Raw genomic sequence first — 16,755 nt, 5'->3', positions numbered from 1 at the left:
CTTATCTGGTTTCACCTGCATTGTGCTCATGCATCAAATTCCCTTGGAAAACCTTGGAGCAGTGGATTTTCTGGTCAAAACTTACCATCTTTGCTTGGATTAATCAAGCGTAAGACAGCTCAGCGCTCCTATGAAGTTACAAAAAGCACATTTTTCAAGGCCTTATTTATGTGCACGTAGTTGGTAATTACACGTCATTCGGGCTTCTCATTAACCACCATGCCAGCTTTTTCCATTAGTGGTTAAAAATGGCAGAAAATTGCCCACTCTGTTTTGAACACTTAACATCACTTCCCATCTGCTCAGATGGTGACACGCCTCCTCTTTTTCTTAAGAGTGCCAGTAGCTTTTCTTTGCCTACCCGACCACAGAGGAGAAATGAGAAGTGCACCAAAAGTGTCTTCAAGGGCAAAAGTCTTTTTCTACTTCTTTTTCTTTGCAATTTCAGACAAAGATTGCAAGATTTGACTTCACACTCAAGCTCAAACACTCACTCCACTTCACTTCCAGTGAATACATATTCAGCTGGATAGCATAGGGTTAGTGAAAGCCAACAACAGCCAAATAAGAGAAAAAATGAGCACTAAGTTGTTATTTTGTTTGCTTGTTTTTGTTTTGTTTTTATTAAGAGGAAAGGATTTCAGTCTGGAAAGATGGTTCTTCCTGGCTCTGCCTCCTTCTCAGAGCTTAAGTTATTCTGAGGTATCTAGGTAGTTATGCTGCTATAAGCTCAGACTACTAGGGAACAAGATAGACAGGGAACAACACAACTTATCCTCAATCTGATACTTTCTTCTCCTACTGTTCTCTAACTTTCATTTTTTTCTGTTATTTCAACTGCCAACTTTTTGTTTCCTCTTAGTTTTTATTTTTAGTTTTTGTGTTTTGTTTTCCAGAGAAGCCACATGTGGTCTGGCATTCTGCTTGTCTATGATAAACTTCCTGGAGGAGGGATTTTGGTATCGGCTATGAAAACGACACCAACTAAATGTTTTCCCTCTCCTGTTATACATTTTTTTTACTTTTCATTAAAAAGTGTGTGTATCTGCTCTGTCTATCCACTGTATCCTGGCAGATGGCCGCTTGTCCTGCTGGAAGTTTCTTCCTGTTAGAGAGAAGGTTTTCCTCTCCACTGTCACTCCATACATGCTCAGTATGTGGGATTGCTGTGAAGTAAACAACAAACATCTACTGCTTAATTCAACTCAATTAAAAATGCGTCATTGGCCCCAAAGGGAAATTAAATGCTGCTGTATCTCATATTAATTCAAGATTCTTCAAATTGATAACTAGGATTAATTGGAATGTACAGTAAAGTGCTTCAAGACAATATTTGTTGGGAATTAGCTCTTTAAAAATTGAACGAAATTTAACACAAGTTAAGTAAAATGTCTATTGATCTATTTTGTTGTAATAATAATAATAATAATTTAAGGAATTTTAGACATTTTTTCACAGGAGTACCAATAAAGGTGATAATCACAGCATCTATTTACTTACACATTGAAAACAAGAAATTGCTTTCAAAATTTTAAATTAAATATAATCTCAACACATTTGGTGTTTTTTAAACAGCTGGGCTTCATTCTTTTCAGAACATTTGCAAGAATAAGTCAACAGTATCTGATCAGAAAAGAAAGGAGGCTTTTGATAAAATATGGGACAACCACCCTTGAAGCAATTACCTTGCAACAGTACGACGCATACAACAGTGAATATGTCATACTGCACTGACCCAGTCAAAGTTCAGAGCAAACCTAAATTCACATAAGAATGTGTGACAAGACTTAGAAAAACAATGTTCAGAGATAGTCTGCCCCCAATTTAACTGCGTTTCGGAAAAAAGTTCAGCTTAGCGTAGAGAAGCTCAATGCTGAAAGACATAACCCCAAAAACACACAGCTTTAACTTCAGCAAGAGTTTTTATACAAACTTTTGGCTCGGGCTGACTGAACACAAATACACACAATACTTTTCAGACTTCCATTTGTAAAAGCTAGAAAATGTATTTTCTACCTTCCACTTCAGAATGATGCTCTACTTTGTGTTAGTCGACCACGCAGAATCCTTACAAAATCCACTGAAGTTTGTGGTTGAAAATTGTGACTGTGTTAAAAGGTTCAGAGAGTGTCCTTTGAAAGCCACAACAGGACACAAAAGAAAACAGTGACGATATCCGCATTACATATCATTCATGCTGTGTCAGATTTAGGCTTGTGACTCACCAGAGAATCACTGAACGTTGCTTTAGCGCGTAAGAATTTATTGCTGATCTGACATTCTTGAAGACTCTTAATGTCTTGTCTCCTTGTGTCTCTTAGATTTGTGCTAAAATGACTATTTTCACAGGATTCAAAGTATCCTTAGTTCAAAGAGACAAGTTCAAACTTGTCTCTTCGAACTAGAGACAAGTTTGAAGTGCCGTTGATAAAGTGTCGGTACGCTTTTTCAAGTCAGTTACAATAGGATTTATCTAGTTAGAATTACATAGGTGTTTACTCTGGTGGACCCTCAGTAGCTCGGAGCTTAAATAGTCTTGTGCTGCCCTCCTGTGATGAGTTCACAGCAGAACATGACTTTGACTCTTCTTTTTAAATATGCAGAGCTGCTTTCCCCCAGCTGCTGCATTCTCACTGAACTTCAATATGTTGATCTTAGCCAATGTCACTCATCTAGACAAAGTCAAACAGCACATAGTTCAGTTTGACACATGAAAAGGTTCACTCGCCTATCGTCCACCAGCCAACACGCAGCGCTCTGTCAGATTTTTCTGACAGGTCATTTGGCTCTGAGTCTGACCTTTGTCATGGAGCATCTCATCTCTGAGCTTCAAATGTGATAACATTTCAAACACAAAGGTTACTAGGAGGGTCTAGCCAAGTCAGAGAAGGTCAAGGATGTTTTCCTCTCCACCGTATCTCAAAGCAACAAACAGCTCACTGGAAGCATGAGCTGTTTGTAACATGAAAAGCACTGAAAAGCAAGGGACACCAAAGGCCAATCACATTAGAAATAATAATCTAAGTGCTGCAAGTAACATTTCCCTAAAATGTAACAAGGCTGAAGTCTATTCTTACCATCATCATTACTGCTCCCCAGTTTGCTTAAAAATTAGTGAGCTTCAAATTCAGACTCCTTTATGAAGCTGTTACGCTGTTTTGCCAGTAGGTGGTGCTGCAGTATTCCTTAAAGAGGGGTCCTCAAAGTCGGTCCTCGAGGGCCGGCATCCTGCACGTTTTAGTTCTCTCTCTGGTGGTAGTAACGCTGCTTCTCAGCATGCCAATGTTCTTCTTAGGCCTCCTAATGAACCATGATTGGATCCAGGTGCGTTAAACCAGGGAGAGAACTAAAACATGCAGGATGCCGGCCCTCCAGGACCGACTTTGGGGACCCTGTGCACTTACCACAGGTGTCAAACTCCAGTCCTGTAGGGCCGGTGTCCTGCAACTTTTAGATGTGCCTCTGCTGCACCACACCTGAATAGAATAATTAGGTCATTAAGGCTCTGGAGAACTGATTTACACAAGGAGGAGGTAATTAAGCCATTTCATTTCAGTGTTTTGAAGCTGTGGCACATCTAAAAACTGCATCATGTTGACGTAACCCCCCTCCCCCGCCAAAAAAGAAAAAAAGCAAAGTCATTGGGTGATATGAAATCACACAGAGAGCAAAACTCTCTGTGTGATTTGTGTCTTCGTGTCTTTTGTTGCTTGTAACAAAAAAGACATATCTAACCAACATATAGTATAATTTCAAAGAAGCTTTTGTTCTGTTTTAAAAATATACAAAACGACACCTTAACTACCTTTTATATTGTTTTAATAAGTACAGTATATGCAGTTATATAAAAAAAAAAACCTTCCTATGTAACACTGAAAAGCTGTTTCTGATAATACTTTAAATGGATAAAACTCTTTAGTAGTCAGTGTTGATGCTGGGGACGTGTGGGTGGAGCAGGAGGTGAAAGGAGGGAGTTTCATATTAACTGATCGTTTCTGAGTGCCTGAGGTCATGTTGACTCATACTGTTGTGAGATGAGCAGTCTTTTCTAAGCCACATTTTCTCAGCATCTGTGGTCAGCATGCTGTAACCAGACCTCGGGGAAGATTAAAGGCTAAAGAGCAGCAGGTTCAGTGATGTAAGCAGAGCACAGTGGGATCCGAACATCAGGGTTTTATTAGTGTATGATGTGATCAAGAAACGCTTCAAAAACCCCCACAAAACTAATGAAATGAGGCAGATGAACTGACAAATATTAATCTGATGAATTCATTTATAAGTGTATGGTTTTTTTTAAACTATTTGAATTTTACAAAACACACACCTACAAGATAAAAATGTATAAACACAATCCTCAGACATTTGGATTAATTGATTCCGAGAGACTGCTATTATATATTGATTTAGGTATTTTAATGTCTTGTCCTTTCGTTTTTAATACAACCAAAGTCAGCTTAAGGGATTAGCTGTCCAAGCTAAAGAAATAGCTTATTCTTTGCAGCCAAATCTCTCTAAAACAAAAAAAGATGAATTATTTCAAGTACTATAAGTATAAAAATCATGTAGAGTGACTAAATTAACTCAAGTAATATACATATCAAATTAGTCAGTCTCATAACTATAACAAACTGAAAGATTAATTACTTTCCCATCCCACCGAGTGACTTTTATTACAACTTTTTTTTTAAAAAACGTATGCAAGGAGAGTTTGGTATATTTATAAAAAAACTCTTATTTCTCAGAATCAACACAACAGTATATACTTAGACTGATCACTATAATAAAAAACAGGTGCAGGTAGTCAGCATAGTCAAAATTAAATGTTACTATTAATTCCACTAAGATAAACTACTAATGATTTCTTTCAACTAAAGCAAAAGACAAGACAATCGAATAGACTAAAAGGGGGTATTTTGTTTAAGATTATGGAATTAAATGTAAGAAAAAACAAAAATTACATTTATGAAGAGTATCTCAGTTTCTCTGAAGTTTTAATTTTGAGAGGAAGGAGAAAAAGAAGAGGTGAAAATCTTGGAACGACCTGAACCCACAAATATTTAGCTCCAGAACTGACCCAACAGAGCCAGAAAGAGCGCCTCGCTGAAGTTTCCCTGTGCTATTACACACAGATAGATTGATGTACCGAAGCAAATGATGTCAACAAAAACATGTATGGCAACCAGATCTCAGGGCTGATCTGTTCTGATGTGGTGAAGCTTATCAATGGGTTCTTTCTTACTAAACCCCTGTGCTCTAGTCTCCTCTTGGTAGCATCATGTTGTTGAGGGAGAGAAGCTGACACATGAGGCAGGAGCTGATCAATGAGTCAGAGGAAGAGCTGTGGCTCTATGATCATTCCTACAATAGAAAATTTGACAATTATTTCAAGTTCTCTGAGAATAGCAATCGTTTGAGATCAAATCAAAATATTTATTTTAACTTGATCATTAGTTAAAATATCATATTATCTGAGGTCTGGTGAGTGATATTTATTGGAACCATATGTAATTCTGTTTAGGGCCTCCTATTGTCTTTGTCATACACAGTTTGTAGTAAATGTTAATTTGTAATCATGAAATAACTAAAATATAAATCAAGAGTTAAAATAGTCATTATATTGAGCATTTACTAACATAATATGTCTATAAAATTATAGTTGCAACACAATGATTCACAAAAAGAGGCAAATAAAACCCCTTCAGAACATTTAATATTCAGCGGGAACTGTATCAAACCTATGATATGGATTATGGATTACTGTATATGCGGAATAATAGCTGATCTCAGAAAATCTCCATTTAGTAGCTGTCTTCTGTCAGTGGTTTCTTTCCCATGTCTTTCCCATGTCTTTCCCCTTAAGAGCATTAATATTAATGACAGAAGAAGGCTGACCAAGTTCAGTCACTCTCTCCTCCCCCTTCCCTCCTTCTTATACCCAGACCCTGGATGCAGCGAGGCGCGCACACACCGGCAGCTTGTCTCAGCTTCCGTACCGCTCTCACTCCTGCATCTCTGACCCTCCCCGCAGCCTTCAGCCTAGGATTTTAGCCCACCTGCTGTGTGGATCATCGGTAAGAAAGACTCATCTCTGCTTCTTCTCTCCTCCGTTTGGCTTTGTTTCTGGGACTGACGGTGGCTCTGGTCTGCCAGGAGTCAGACAAAGGACTGGGGTGTGGCTGGATGGGTAGAAGATGGTTGCTAACGGCAGCGGGGAAATAATGTGAAAGATGAGGTTGATGAGAATTGTGGTGGTGACAAACAAAGCAATATTGCTGGTATGTTGAGGTATATAACAGTCGTAAAATAGGGTCAAATTTGACTGATATGTGACGCAAGTTAATACAGATTCTTAAGTGTTCAAGTGAGAGATTGAAAGTTGCTTTGATCATAAAAATTGTGTTTTTAAAAATGTTGCATTTTGCTCAGGAAGCCTAACACCGCATCAAGCTGAACCTTTTAGGCCCTATTGAAATCCACAATGGTAAGAATCACCTTACAGAAGCTTATTCTACTTTTGAAGATCCCCAAACATATAGGCTTAAAAATATATATATTTGACAGTTCAGTCAGACATATTGGGATCAGGACAGTGAAAAGACCAGATCAGTTCAACCTGAGGCTGAAGATTTCTACTGCAGTGGAGTCTGTGGGCTGATTATGAGCTGCATCCATGAGGCTACAAGAGCAGAATCAGAAGAAAAAAGAGACAAACAAATTGAGGGAGGATGAAATGAGAACAAAGAGGGAAGCCTTGGAGAGGGAAGAAAAGCAGACACAAAAGAGAGATGAGACAGCTGGGTAAAAGAGGCACATGTTAGCCACAAAGGCATCTGAGAGAAGCAGACATGTATGTAGACTGAGCATGTGTGGGAGGCAACCACTTGTCTGAGCAGCACATGTTGTAGCCACTCCCTTTATGTGCATGCACTGACCGAAACAGCTGATAGGCCTCATTATGGATTTTCATTTGTCTTAAATGGTATACATCGAGCTACGATGCACAGTCAATACGATGCCTGACATGAAAGGTCAAAACGGCGCACTGAGTTTCACGTCTCGTCTTTCACAGCCAAAATGTCGGACAAGCCAGACATGACCGAGATCGCTCGCTTCGACAAGACAAAGCTGAAGAAGACGGAGACAAAAGAGAAGAACCCTCTTCCCACCAAAGAGAGTGAGTGCACGAGTCCTTCATCCTCTGCGGCAATTTTTTTTTTCGCCCCCCCTGCCAGAATCTCCCATTATCACCTTCACACGTACTCAGCAAAGAGAGCAGCGAAGCAAACGGCTGCAGTATCAGCTGCACCCACTCACAGGTTCACTGCAATGCAAGCCTAAACCAGCAGCATGTTTCTGTTTTCTCTTCTTTTGCAGCCATTGAGCAGGAGAGGAAAGGCGATGCCACACCTTGACGTGAGCACATGAAGAAAAGGAGCTGAGATGCCACAGAAAAAAAAGCACTTTCTTTTGATTATCCCAGTATTTGAATCACCTACATTGTCTTCAGAAAAGGGTGCTCTCTGAGCTCCCTGGGGTGCTAACAGGATATTTTGGCATCCTAACATGGGAGCTCTCTTACAAATCACACACACACAAAAAAAATGTCAGCCTGGGTGCCTGTCTTGTGCTGTTAGCTTGTAGCTACCATGTCTCCAGTATTGCCAAACTAGGGTGGGGGTGAAGTGATGTAGCACAGGGAGAGAGGCAGGCATTCAGGCTGGAAAGTTGCATTGGGGGTGGGGTTTGTCTGTGGACACAGGGGCAACTGAAGTCAACTCATGTGGGCTTTTTTCTTAAACTTTTTACTTTTCTTTATGTAATAAACATGAAGACATGGACACAGTGTGTTTTGTGCTTTTTCATCTCTAATTTGTCTCAGTGTGCAGGTTGTTGGTCTATATTTATACTGTACGATTGTGGTGATTGTGTATTATACTTTACAGAATATCCATTTACATAAATCACAATTGATTTTACAATCTATCAAATATCAGTCCTGCGAGATAAATGTGTTCCTCCCTGGTGGAAAATCTTTATTGTACATTTAAAAAAGCAAACAATATTTTTGTTTATATTTCAGAATTAAGACTTATTCCATCAACCAAATTAAAATGTATCAAGAATCATGTTAGTAATGACAATAAGCCCTATTCTCTAATGATTTCTTTCAGTAACAGAAACACAAAACATAAAAAGAAAACCAAAGATGCTAATGCTAATTGTATACTGCTGCTACATTGGAAAAGGAGAATATTTTCTAAATAAGAAACAAAAGTCTGATGCACTATTTAAGTAAAAGTCAAACATTTATCACAAGTTCACTGCTCTTTCAGGAGTTAAGAGAATTATAGTGTATAATTCTTTTGCCGCTAAGGGTTTGGGGGAGTTTGGGTGTGAACTCCACATACTTCAAAGTTTCTAACCTTTTGGACATATCAGTTTTTCACCTATCCTTATTTTGTGGGTCCAGGATAGGATTTACTCAATCGACAGAACAACTTAAACTTTAGTTTCTGCAACTGCCTAATGTTATCTCATCACAAGCTTTAATCACAACACAAAAGCAGTTCTTTTGCCTAGAGAAGTTCCTTCCAGTTGGAGGTTCTTGCTTAAAGCTTAGTACATTGGATGTTTATTGCACAGTACTACTGGCAGTGAATTAATGTTGGATTACTTAAAGGAAAACTGTTCTTAATTGGTAAATTTGTGAAAAATATAATCATTTATTTAAGTGATGCTTTGACACATTTTGACAGACATTCAGACAAAATTCTGAGCATTACATGGACACAACAAGCATTTAATCACTGAAGATACAGGACAACACTGAGATAAGAGGTTGCTTTGGCTAATTTAAAAAGTTCTGCAAAATGTGTTTTTGTAATACTTTAAAAAGTAGTTGTGTGTGAGAAATCTGATGGGGTCACTTTGTGAATATTACACAGTAAGCTTGGACAAAACACTCAACATGAGTTTACCCTAAAGGTCCCTCTGCCATAAAAAATAAGAGTTTAATTAAAAAAAAAAAATGATTTCATTAGATTTTTATTTTTTTAATGCAACTATTTAATTGGCATTTTTTTTAAATGCTATTTTTTAATGCAAATATTTCACATGAAGCATTAATGTGAAATATTAATGCTTCATATTTCACATAAAGATATATAAATCAAGTGGGTAATATTAATTACGACCTAAAAAACTATTGAAATACTGAAGAAATGCGATAGTTTTAAACTAATATATAGCTAGATTGGTCAAATTTCAATTCACATTGACATTTTTTAACACTCTGGTTTATATTATGAAAGTTATGGTGAGCAGAATTGACAAAGTCGAAGCTGGCTGAAGATCTCTGAAATGAACTGGCATTAGTGTGTCATTCAAAATCTCGTGAGTCACGATCTCGTAAAATATCGAGTTGAATCTCTTTTGGTGTTGTCTTACTGAATTAAGCAAGAGCTTTCACAAGCCCCTATCTATTGTAGATCTACCTGTTACGTTTGCAGGGTGAAAGTTCATCCAATACTACTACAAAGTATCTATACATGCTGGCAAGACATCAAGCTTTCTTTCTGCTCCTTTACACAATGCATCTGGTTCTCAAAAAATATTGATCATATATGTGCTTTCACTAAACAGATTGCTTTTATATATTTTTCTCAGTTGAGCCTAAGCAGACTACAACCTACAAAGAGAAGGTGTGAATAATTTCTAAAAAATAAAGGTGCAATGACAAATTGTTTCCAGTAACAATGGTTTTTAAAAATGCTCCTGAGTCATTGCAGAGCGGTGTGTTTACAGATTTAAAAGTGGAACTGTGGAACTGCTCAAAAAGTTCAACTTTTCAAGTCTTTATGAATAATGTACACTGACATGAAAACAAGTTAAATTCAATTCTGTTCTATTTATATAATACTACATTACAACAAATGTCACCAAGATGCAAGACAAACTGTAAAATATTTTTCCGAGTTTTCTGATTATTTTCCATATTGCCTTACAAAGTTACAAACATTCTCATGACGTGTCTTCTGACATATTAACATCAGAAAAAGTACTTGTATGGATGTTATTCAAAAATGGATGTGAGGGAAAATTAAGTCATTAGATGAAAAATTATTGATGTTCTTTTATATGACAATAAAATATTACCACTGGTGGACAATAATAATAATAATCCCATGGAAAGCAATTGAGGATGAGAACAGCGAACTGAAAAGCTTTGATAGCTAGAAGATAAGAAGCATCGGGATTACACTGATTGAAGTAGATCAAGATTGATAAAATCACCAGTAAATCTATAATCCAAACATTATCTTATGATGAGCCGCAAACAGCCTACTACAGAATTCAGTTATAGTAAATCTAGCCATTACATTGGGTCATTTAGTTAAAGATCACCTGCCATGATCACCCACCACCCCCACACCTCCGGGATGGCGTCTCCACTCCTGTCACCTAAACTCGGCCTGTCAGAACTGTCACCTCCTGGGCCTTTATTGCTCCAGTTCTCTCACCTCACTCTCCAAAGCATAAATCAACGCTGCCCGAATGGTCTAATGTGTGCGAGATGTGTTAAAATACCACATCTTCAACGTGTATTCAAGAAACAATGCCAAACCTTTAAAACCCATAATAGCTCTATGCTGTATTAATTTAGTTATGCATGTTGATGTTAACAATGTTGTGGCTGATCTCCTCGAGAACAACCCGATAAAAGGCTAAAAACCGGCAACAATATTTGACGGCCACTTCATTTCTTGTTGATAGTTTCGATGTTTCTGAGCCACTCAGCACTAAAAAAAACAACTATTGTGTGTTATTATTGACTCATTTAAATTCTTAAACGCTCTTCGTTAAGCGCAAATCACGGAGGGCTCCTGGTTTCAGTCATCCACGAAAATGAATGTGGGTGATATCTAATTAGAAAGGATTATCTTCGCCCTCGGCCGTCCCGATCGCCTCCCCTATTGTCCAGCGCGATGAGTGGATTGTTGTTTTAAGGGATTTTGAGTGTTTTAGAAGAGATTTAATGGGAGACGTGTAACGTTAATCACTGGCTTAGACGTCGCTCGCAAACGTAAAAGTTTGTGGAATGGCAGAAACTGTCGGGATGAGTGCTGAAGAGGAGAATGATCGTGCGTAATTAAGACAATTAGACGTAGGACTAAATGGATTATCCATCCATTCATATTGAAAATGCTAATTTGTTATTGTTGCATTTTTTTTTGTAAAGAAAAGAAAATGTCGAATTAGATCAAGTCCAATAAAATAACCACACTGGAGCATTTTAACGTTAAAAACAAATGTTTATGCTCCTGTAAATTCCAGACTTTTTTCACACCGAGTTGTTTCCTAGAGAATCATCTATTATCCCATTATCACGACCATGTCAATTTCGCCAACGTGTCAGGCGGTATTTACATGACTACATGGCGTCCAGTCTGAAAAGCTTTACGGCTTTGCAATACCAGGGTGTCCGCCCATGGGACACCGGTCCCATTTCCCAAACATTTCATGAACACAGCACTGTCCCTCAGTAACATGAACAGATATAATTATTGTAGGCAGTTTCTTTTTTTTTTCTTCTTTTTTTGGGGGTGAATGGGGGGGAGGGTGCTCAACATGGTATGTTTTTATTTAATGTTATGCTGCGCTCCAGTTTCAGAATTCTGCGGCCCTGAAATAACATTGCCATGCTTGCATTTATAGTTGTATTTAGCGATTCATGAGAACTTGTGCTCGGACTTAATTACATTCATAAGCTTGTATTCGTGGGAAAAGCATATAGGGATCGGAGCCTGGGAGCGACAGGTGAATGAGGGGCTGTTTAACAGTCTGCGCAACTTCTTTGAAGTGCAACTCATGCGCCGACGGCTCCTGTTTGTCAATGGGACGCGGCAATTCAGCTCGTCATTGACGCATTTTCACAGCGAGACGTTACCTGCAGGACAAATCTTTCAATCAGCCGCGTAGGAGCATATAAGTATAGTCAGAGCAGGGAAGCAGCACCATTAGCCGTCTTATTTCCTCCCGGTACATACATTTGGAACACAAGCAAAAGATCTGCCATGGCGCAACTGGATATCCTCTCAGCCATGGCCTTGTCCACGCTCTGTCTCTTTCAGCTTGCTTCCACTTGGTAAGTCCGTTACTTTTGGTTCATTTTACATTATGTTCTATTGGCTTTTCGAATCTCATGCATTAACGTATATATATATTTGTTTTCTCCCCACAGGACAGTGAATAATTTTCTTATGACTGGTCCAAAGGTAATTACACGGCTGTCGCTTGTACAAAATACTGTAATTTTAGGAATGTTTAACATTTTTTGTTGGTAGTGATTATAAACGGAAAAAAAAACAAAACATCTCTCTCTCTCAAGGCGTTTCTTACCTACGCCAGCAGTGTACAGATGGGCGCACAGAGAGGAATACGAGAGTGCAAACACCAATTCGCTTGGGAGAAGTGGAACTGTCCAGAAAGCACACTTAAGCTATCCACACTTAACAGCCTCCGAATTGGTACGTCTCATAATATCCACCCGCACTTAGAACTAATTAAAATGTATATATCGGAATGAAATCGTCTATATTTGAATTTCATGGGTGTGCGCTCACGCCACCTTGTGCGAAATGAGCTTTTACGCATTTATATAACCAAATTACGTATCCAAGTAAAGTCTCTTAACTGATCTGTGTCTATCACATATTGCAGCCACAAGAGAGACCTCGTTTGTGCACGCCATCAGCGCAGCTGGAGTGATGTACACGCTCACCAAGAACTGTAGTTTGGGGGACTTTGAGAGCTGCGGCTGCGATGACTCAAGGATTGGCCAGACAGGTCCGAATATATTAGTAGTATCTGTTTATCATTAAACAAAAGTAATAAAAAAAAAAAACATGTACTTGACATGGTATGATAATCTGTTTGTTTATGTTTGTGGCTTTAGGAGGCAGAGGATGGATTTGGGGAGGTTGTAGTGACAACATAGAGTTCGGAGAAAAGATCTCCCGACAGTTTGTGGATGCCCTGGAAGATGGGCATGATGCACGCGCAGCAGTCAACCTCCACAACAACGAGGCGGGAAGACTGGTAAGATTTGCTGAGATAGTTTGAAGTTTGGCGTTTATGCATATACAAAGATTTAAGATTGTGCGTAATCCACGTCAATACTCTGTTTCTGTTGACAGGCGGTCATAGCAACCATGAGGAGAGCCTGCAAATGTCATGGGGTGTCTGGAAGTTGCAGCATCCAAACCTGCTGGATGCAGCTGGCCGACTTCAGGGAGGTGGGGAGCTACCTGAGGATGAAGCACCAGCACGCCAGGAAGCTGGAGATGGACAAGAAGCCAATGAGAGCGGGCAATAGTGCGGACAGCAGGAGAGCCATAGCGCACGCCTTTAGGAGCATCTCCAAAGCGGAGCTCGTATATCTGGAGGATTCCCCAAATTACTGTATCAAGAACCTGAGTCTGGGACTGCAAGGCACAGAGGGGCGGGAGTGCCTGAAGGGCGTCAGGAACGTGTCCCAGAGGGAGAGGAGGAGCTGCCGCCGGCTGTGCTACGAATGCGGCCTCAGAGTGGTGAAGAGACGCACCGAGGTGGTCAGCAGCTGCAACTGCAAATTTCACTGGTGCTGCACAGTCAAGTGTGAAAAATGCACGCAGGTTGTCACTAAATATTACTGCGCGGGTAAAGACGGCTCAGGGAAACGCCACAATAAAACCAAGCGCAAACCCGTGACGCGCCGACAGTGACTGCCATTTACCCATGAACATGTGATTACTTAAGCCTTATGGATTTATCAGCGACTTTTTTGCATAGTGGATATATTATTTGGATTCGGAAATGAGACATAAGCAGACGCCTGTTATTGCACTTTCTCCATTTTTGATTGGAATTTATATATAAAACATTTTATTAAAAACCAGACTCTGCAAAAGCTTCACGCAGAATTTGGGAACCCACGTTTGGTTTTGAAGTTTTTGTAAGAAATTATACATTTTTGTATAATAAATATTTTGTGCAACCTGCAAGACTCAGTCACTTCTGTCAGATGTTACATTTTGATTCCACAGTTTGTATATTGGTGTCCTGCAGCCCCGGGCAAGAGTGGGCCACCCTTTTGAAGTGCGCATAAAGGCGTTTCCTGATCCAAGACACCCAATCAGCTTCCCCGGGACCAGAGGAACAAAGAAGAAGTCTTCCATGTGTGCCTTGTTGGAATAAAGTGAAAATTTGCGGCACGCGGATCCAAATTTCAAAGCTCTCCTATAGGATTGTGCTGCAAATGAAAATGGCCCATTTAATTTTTTGGATTCTGTTTCTCCATCTAAAAATGGACATGGGTCACGCCTGGTAAGACATCAATCATAATGTGTGATTCTTATTTAGAACAGGGATAACGGAAAAAGGGGGGGCAAAGTAATTTCTTTATTTTCTCTCTCAGGGTGGCCAGTAACTTCCTAATGACAGGACCAAAGGTAAACAAAAATGTACAGCTTTAATTGTTATTTCAGGAACACCTCATGAACAAAATGGTCTTTTTGACAGGCCTACCTCACCTATGCAAAAAGCGTGCAGGTGGGCACGCACAATGGAATTGAGGAGTGCAAACACCAGTTTGCGTGGGACAGATGGAACTGCCCTGACAGCGAAACCCATCCCAAAGGTCTGAGAAGAGGTATAGGGTGTAGTTATTTCCCAGATGCTTTTCAAAATTCTTGACGATAAAGGATGCAAAAGTGCAACTGTACAGTGCCTGTTCTCACCGTACAATTTCTGGCTAATTTCGGCATTCATTTAAGGAAGAGTTGCTGGCATTGTAACCATGTCTATTTATTTAGCCACCAGAGAAACATCTTTCGTCCATGCCATCAGTGCTGCTGGAGTCATGTACACTCTGAGCAGGAACTGCAGCCTGGGAGACCTTGAAAACTGTGGCTGCGATGTCTCCAATAATGGGAAAACTGGTGAGGTCCACGAAATGTGATCTAAAATAGCGGTAAAATCAGTGCGTTTCACTTGATTTCTCTGCAAGCAGGTGGCCGCGGTTGGTTATGGGGTGGCTGCAGTGACAACTTGGATTTTGGTGAAAAGATTTCCAAACAGTACGTGGATGCACAGGAGACAGGCCAGGACTCAAGAGCCGCAGTAAATTTGCACAACAACGCGGCAGGACGGCAAGTACGTCCTGTTTAAGCGGATATTTCCAATTTAAGGTAGATGCGCCGATCAACTCTATTTTCCCACAGGCCGTGAAGGCAACGACGAAACGCATCTGCAGGTGCCACGGCATGTCAGAGAGCTGCAGCCTGCAAACGTGCTGGACGCAGTTGTCAGATTTTAGAGAAATCGGCAATTACTTGAAGATCAAATACACCCAGGCGCAAAAGCTGGACACCGACAAGAGGCGCGTGAGGGCCGGAAACAGCGCCGACAGCCGGGGTGCCATCGTGGACGCGTTTGGCGGTGTTGCCCAGACAGAGCTCATCTACCTGGAGGACTCGCCCGACTACTGTAGGAGGAACGCCAGCGTGGGGCTCCACGGCACGGAGGGCAGGGAGTGTCTGCAACACGGAGCCGGGCTGACCCAGTGGGAGCGCCGGAGCTGCCGCCGGCTGTGCCACGAGTGCGGCCTGAGAGTGGAAGAGAGGCGCGCGGAGGTGGTGAGCAGCTGCAACTGCAAGTTCCACTGGTGCTGCAGGGTGAATTGCGAGGACTGCTCTCAGGTCATAGTCAAGCATGTGTGTGCAAAGAGGGAAGCCGGGGACGGGTATGCTGTCTGGCGGAGATACCGTGGACCCAAATGAAAAATATGAGTTTGTAAATATTTGTATTTTTGTCTGTATAGCTGCACTTTCTATTAATCAATGTCCGTGTTTCCTTTGCGCAAACATTTTTTTTCTTTCTTTAATAAAAATCTCTTAAAAAGTCCAGTTGATTTCATAAATAAATACATTACTTAATTATACATTCCTTCGCTACTGCATCGAACTAACGCATTACAATAAGAATGGACTGAATCCACGTAAAGAGAGGATTACACAGTCAACACGCAGCAGATCAACACCTAGCCAAGGTGTTGATCCAGCGCTGATCCACTACCACTTTGATGTCAATGTGTATTGACTACATTCAAAGACGAATTAGGGAATGCTTTCCAGCAAGAAGTAGAAGGAATTCTACCACTTCTGCCTCTCAGAACTGGCTTCTTTGAGGGATTGTGGGTTAAACAAAAATGTTTTTACACAGGCTGTATTAGTTGGTGTTAATTTATTGCATTGTAGATATTTGCAACACTTGCTTTCTAATTAAAAAAAAGAATTTCAAATATTTCTAATGTTTTAATTTGAAGATAATTAGGTCTAAGGGGGTTGTTTTCTCTGCCCACTGGCCTGAATGAGCCTCTCATTTGTTTCCTCTTCTTGACCCCCTGGAACTCTAAAAATCTTCCTCACAGCTGGGTGTGTCATAAATCTGCCAGGTTCTTATTCAAAGGAGAGATGGCAAGGATATTGCAGTCTTCAGGGGTCTGTGCCTAGAGGGCATTAGAGGGTTGTGGAACTTTACCAGAAATTAGGCTGGTTAAAGGGCTTCTATACTCTTTACAGGCTAAAATCTAAATAGACTGTGGGTACAGATATTAGGTTAAAGTAATACAAAATAAGAAAGCAAAGAAACTGTTTTAATTTAATCAAAATATATCTTTTTTTATTTGGCATAATGTGTTCAAACAGCGCCGTCACA

The 16,755-nt window shown here is 40.1% G+C and overlaps 3 protein-coding genes across 4 annotated transcripts; all 3 read left to right on the top strand.

Moving 5' to 3' along the window:
- The first annotated feature begins 5,915 nt into the window (after positions 1-5,915).
- tmsb2 (thymosin beta 2) lies at positions 5,916-7,838 on the top strand. Its single transcript, XM_032555588.1, has 3 exons — positions 5,916-6,071; positions 7,070-7,174; positions 7,375-7,838. The coding sequence occupies exons 2-3, from the start codon at positions 7,075-7,077 to the stop codon at positions 7,410-7,412; spliced, it is 138 nt and encodes a 45-aa protein (XP_032411479.1). The 5' UTR covers positions 5,916-6,071; positions 7,070-7,074; the 3' UTR covers positions 7,413-7,838.
- A 1,278-nt stretch (positions 7,839-9,116) lies between these two features.
- LOC116714831 (protein Wnt-8a-like) lies at positions 9,117-14,024 on the top strand. Its single transcript, XM_032555585.1, has 6 exons — positions 9,117-12,145; positions 12,242-12,275; positions 12,389-12,527; positions 12,721-12,846; positions 12,956-13,098; positions 13,197-14,024. Exons 1-6 carry the CDS (start codon positions 12,075-12,077, stop codon positions 13,761-13,763), a joined length of 1,080 nt encoding a protein of 359 aa, XP_032411476.1. The 5' UTR covers positions 9,117-12,074; the 3' UTR covers positions 13,764-14,024.
- A 164-nt stretch (positions 14,025-14,188) lies between these two features.
- Positions 14,189-15,944, top strand: LOC116714832 (protein Wnt-8a-like). 2 transcript variants are annotated; one of them, XM_032555587.1, is made up of 6 exons: positions 14,189-14,364; positions 14,456-14,489; positions 14,560-14,689; positions 14,853-14,978; positions 15,050-15,192; positions 15,261-15,944. In XM_032555587.1, exons 1-6 carry the CDS (start codon positions 14,297-14,299, stop codon positions 15,816-15,818), a joined length of 1,059 nt encoding a protein of 352 aa, XP_032411478.1. In that variant the 5' UTR covers positions 14,189-14,296; the 3' UTR covers positions 15,819-15,944. The 2 variants fall into 2 exon arrangements, with proteins under 2 accessions (XP_032411478.1, XP_032411477.1); XM_032555586.1 differs by lacking the exon at positions 14,189-14,364 and having other exon boundaries at positions 14,390-14,489.
- Positions 15,945-16,755: the final 811 nt, after the last annotated feature.

Source organism: Xiphophorus hellerii, chromosome 23 (assembly GCF_003331165.1).
Source record: "Xiphophorus hellerii strain 12219 chromosome 23, Xiphophorus_hellerii-4.1, whole genome shotgun sequence".
Taxonomy (NCBI): domain Eukaryota; kingdom Metazoa; phylum Chordata; class Actinopteri; order Cyprinodontiformes; family Poeciliidae; genus Xiphophorus; species Xiphophorus hellerii.
The sequence above is the reverse complement of the archived record's forward strand: the minus strand, read 5'-3'. Positions and strand labels throughout refer to the sequence as shown.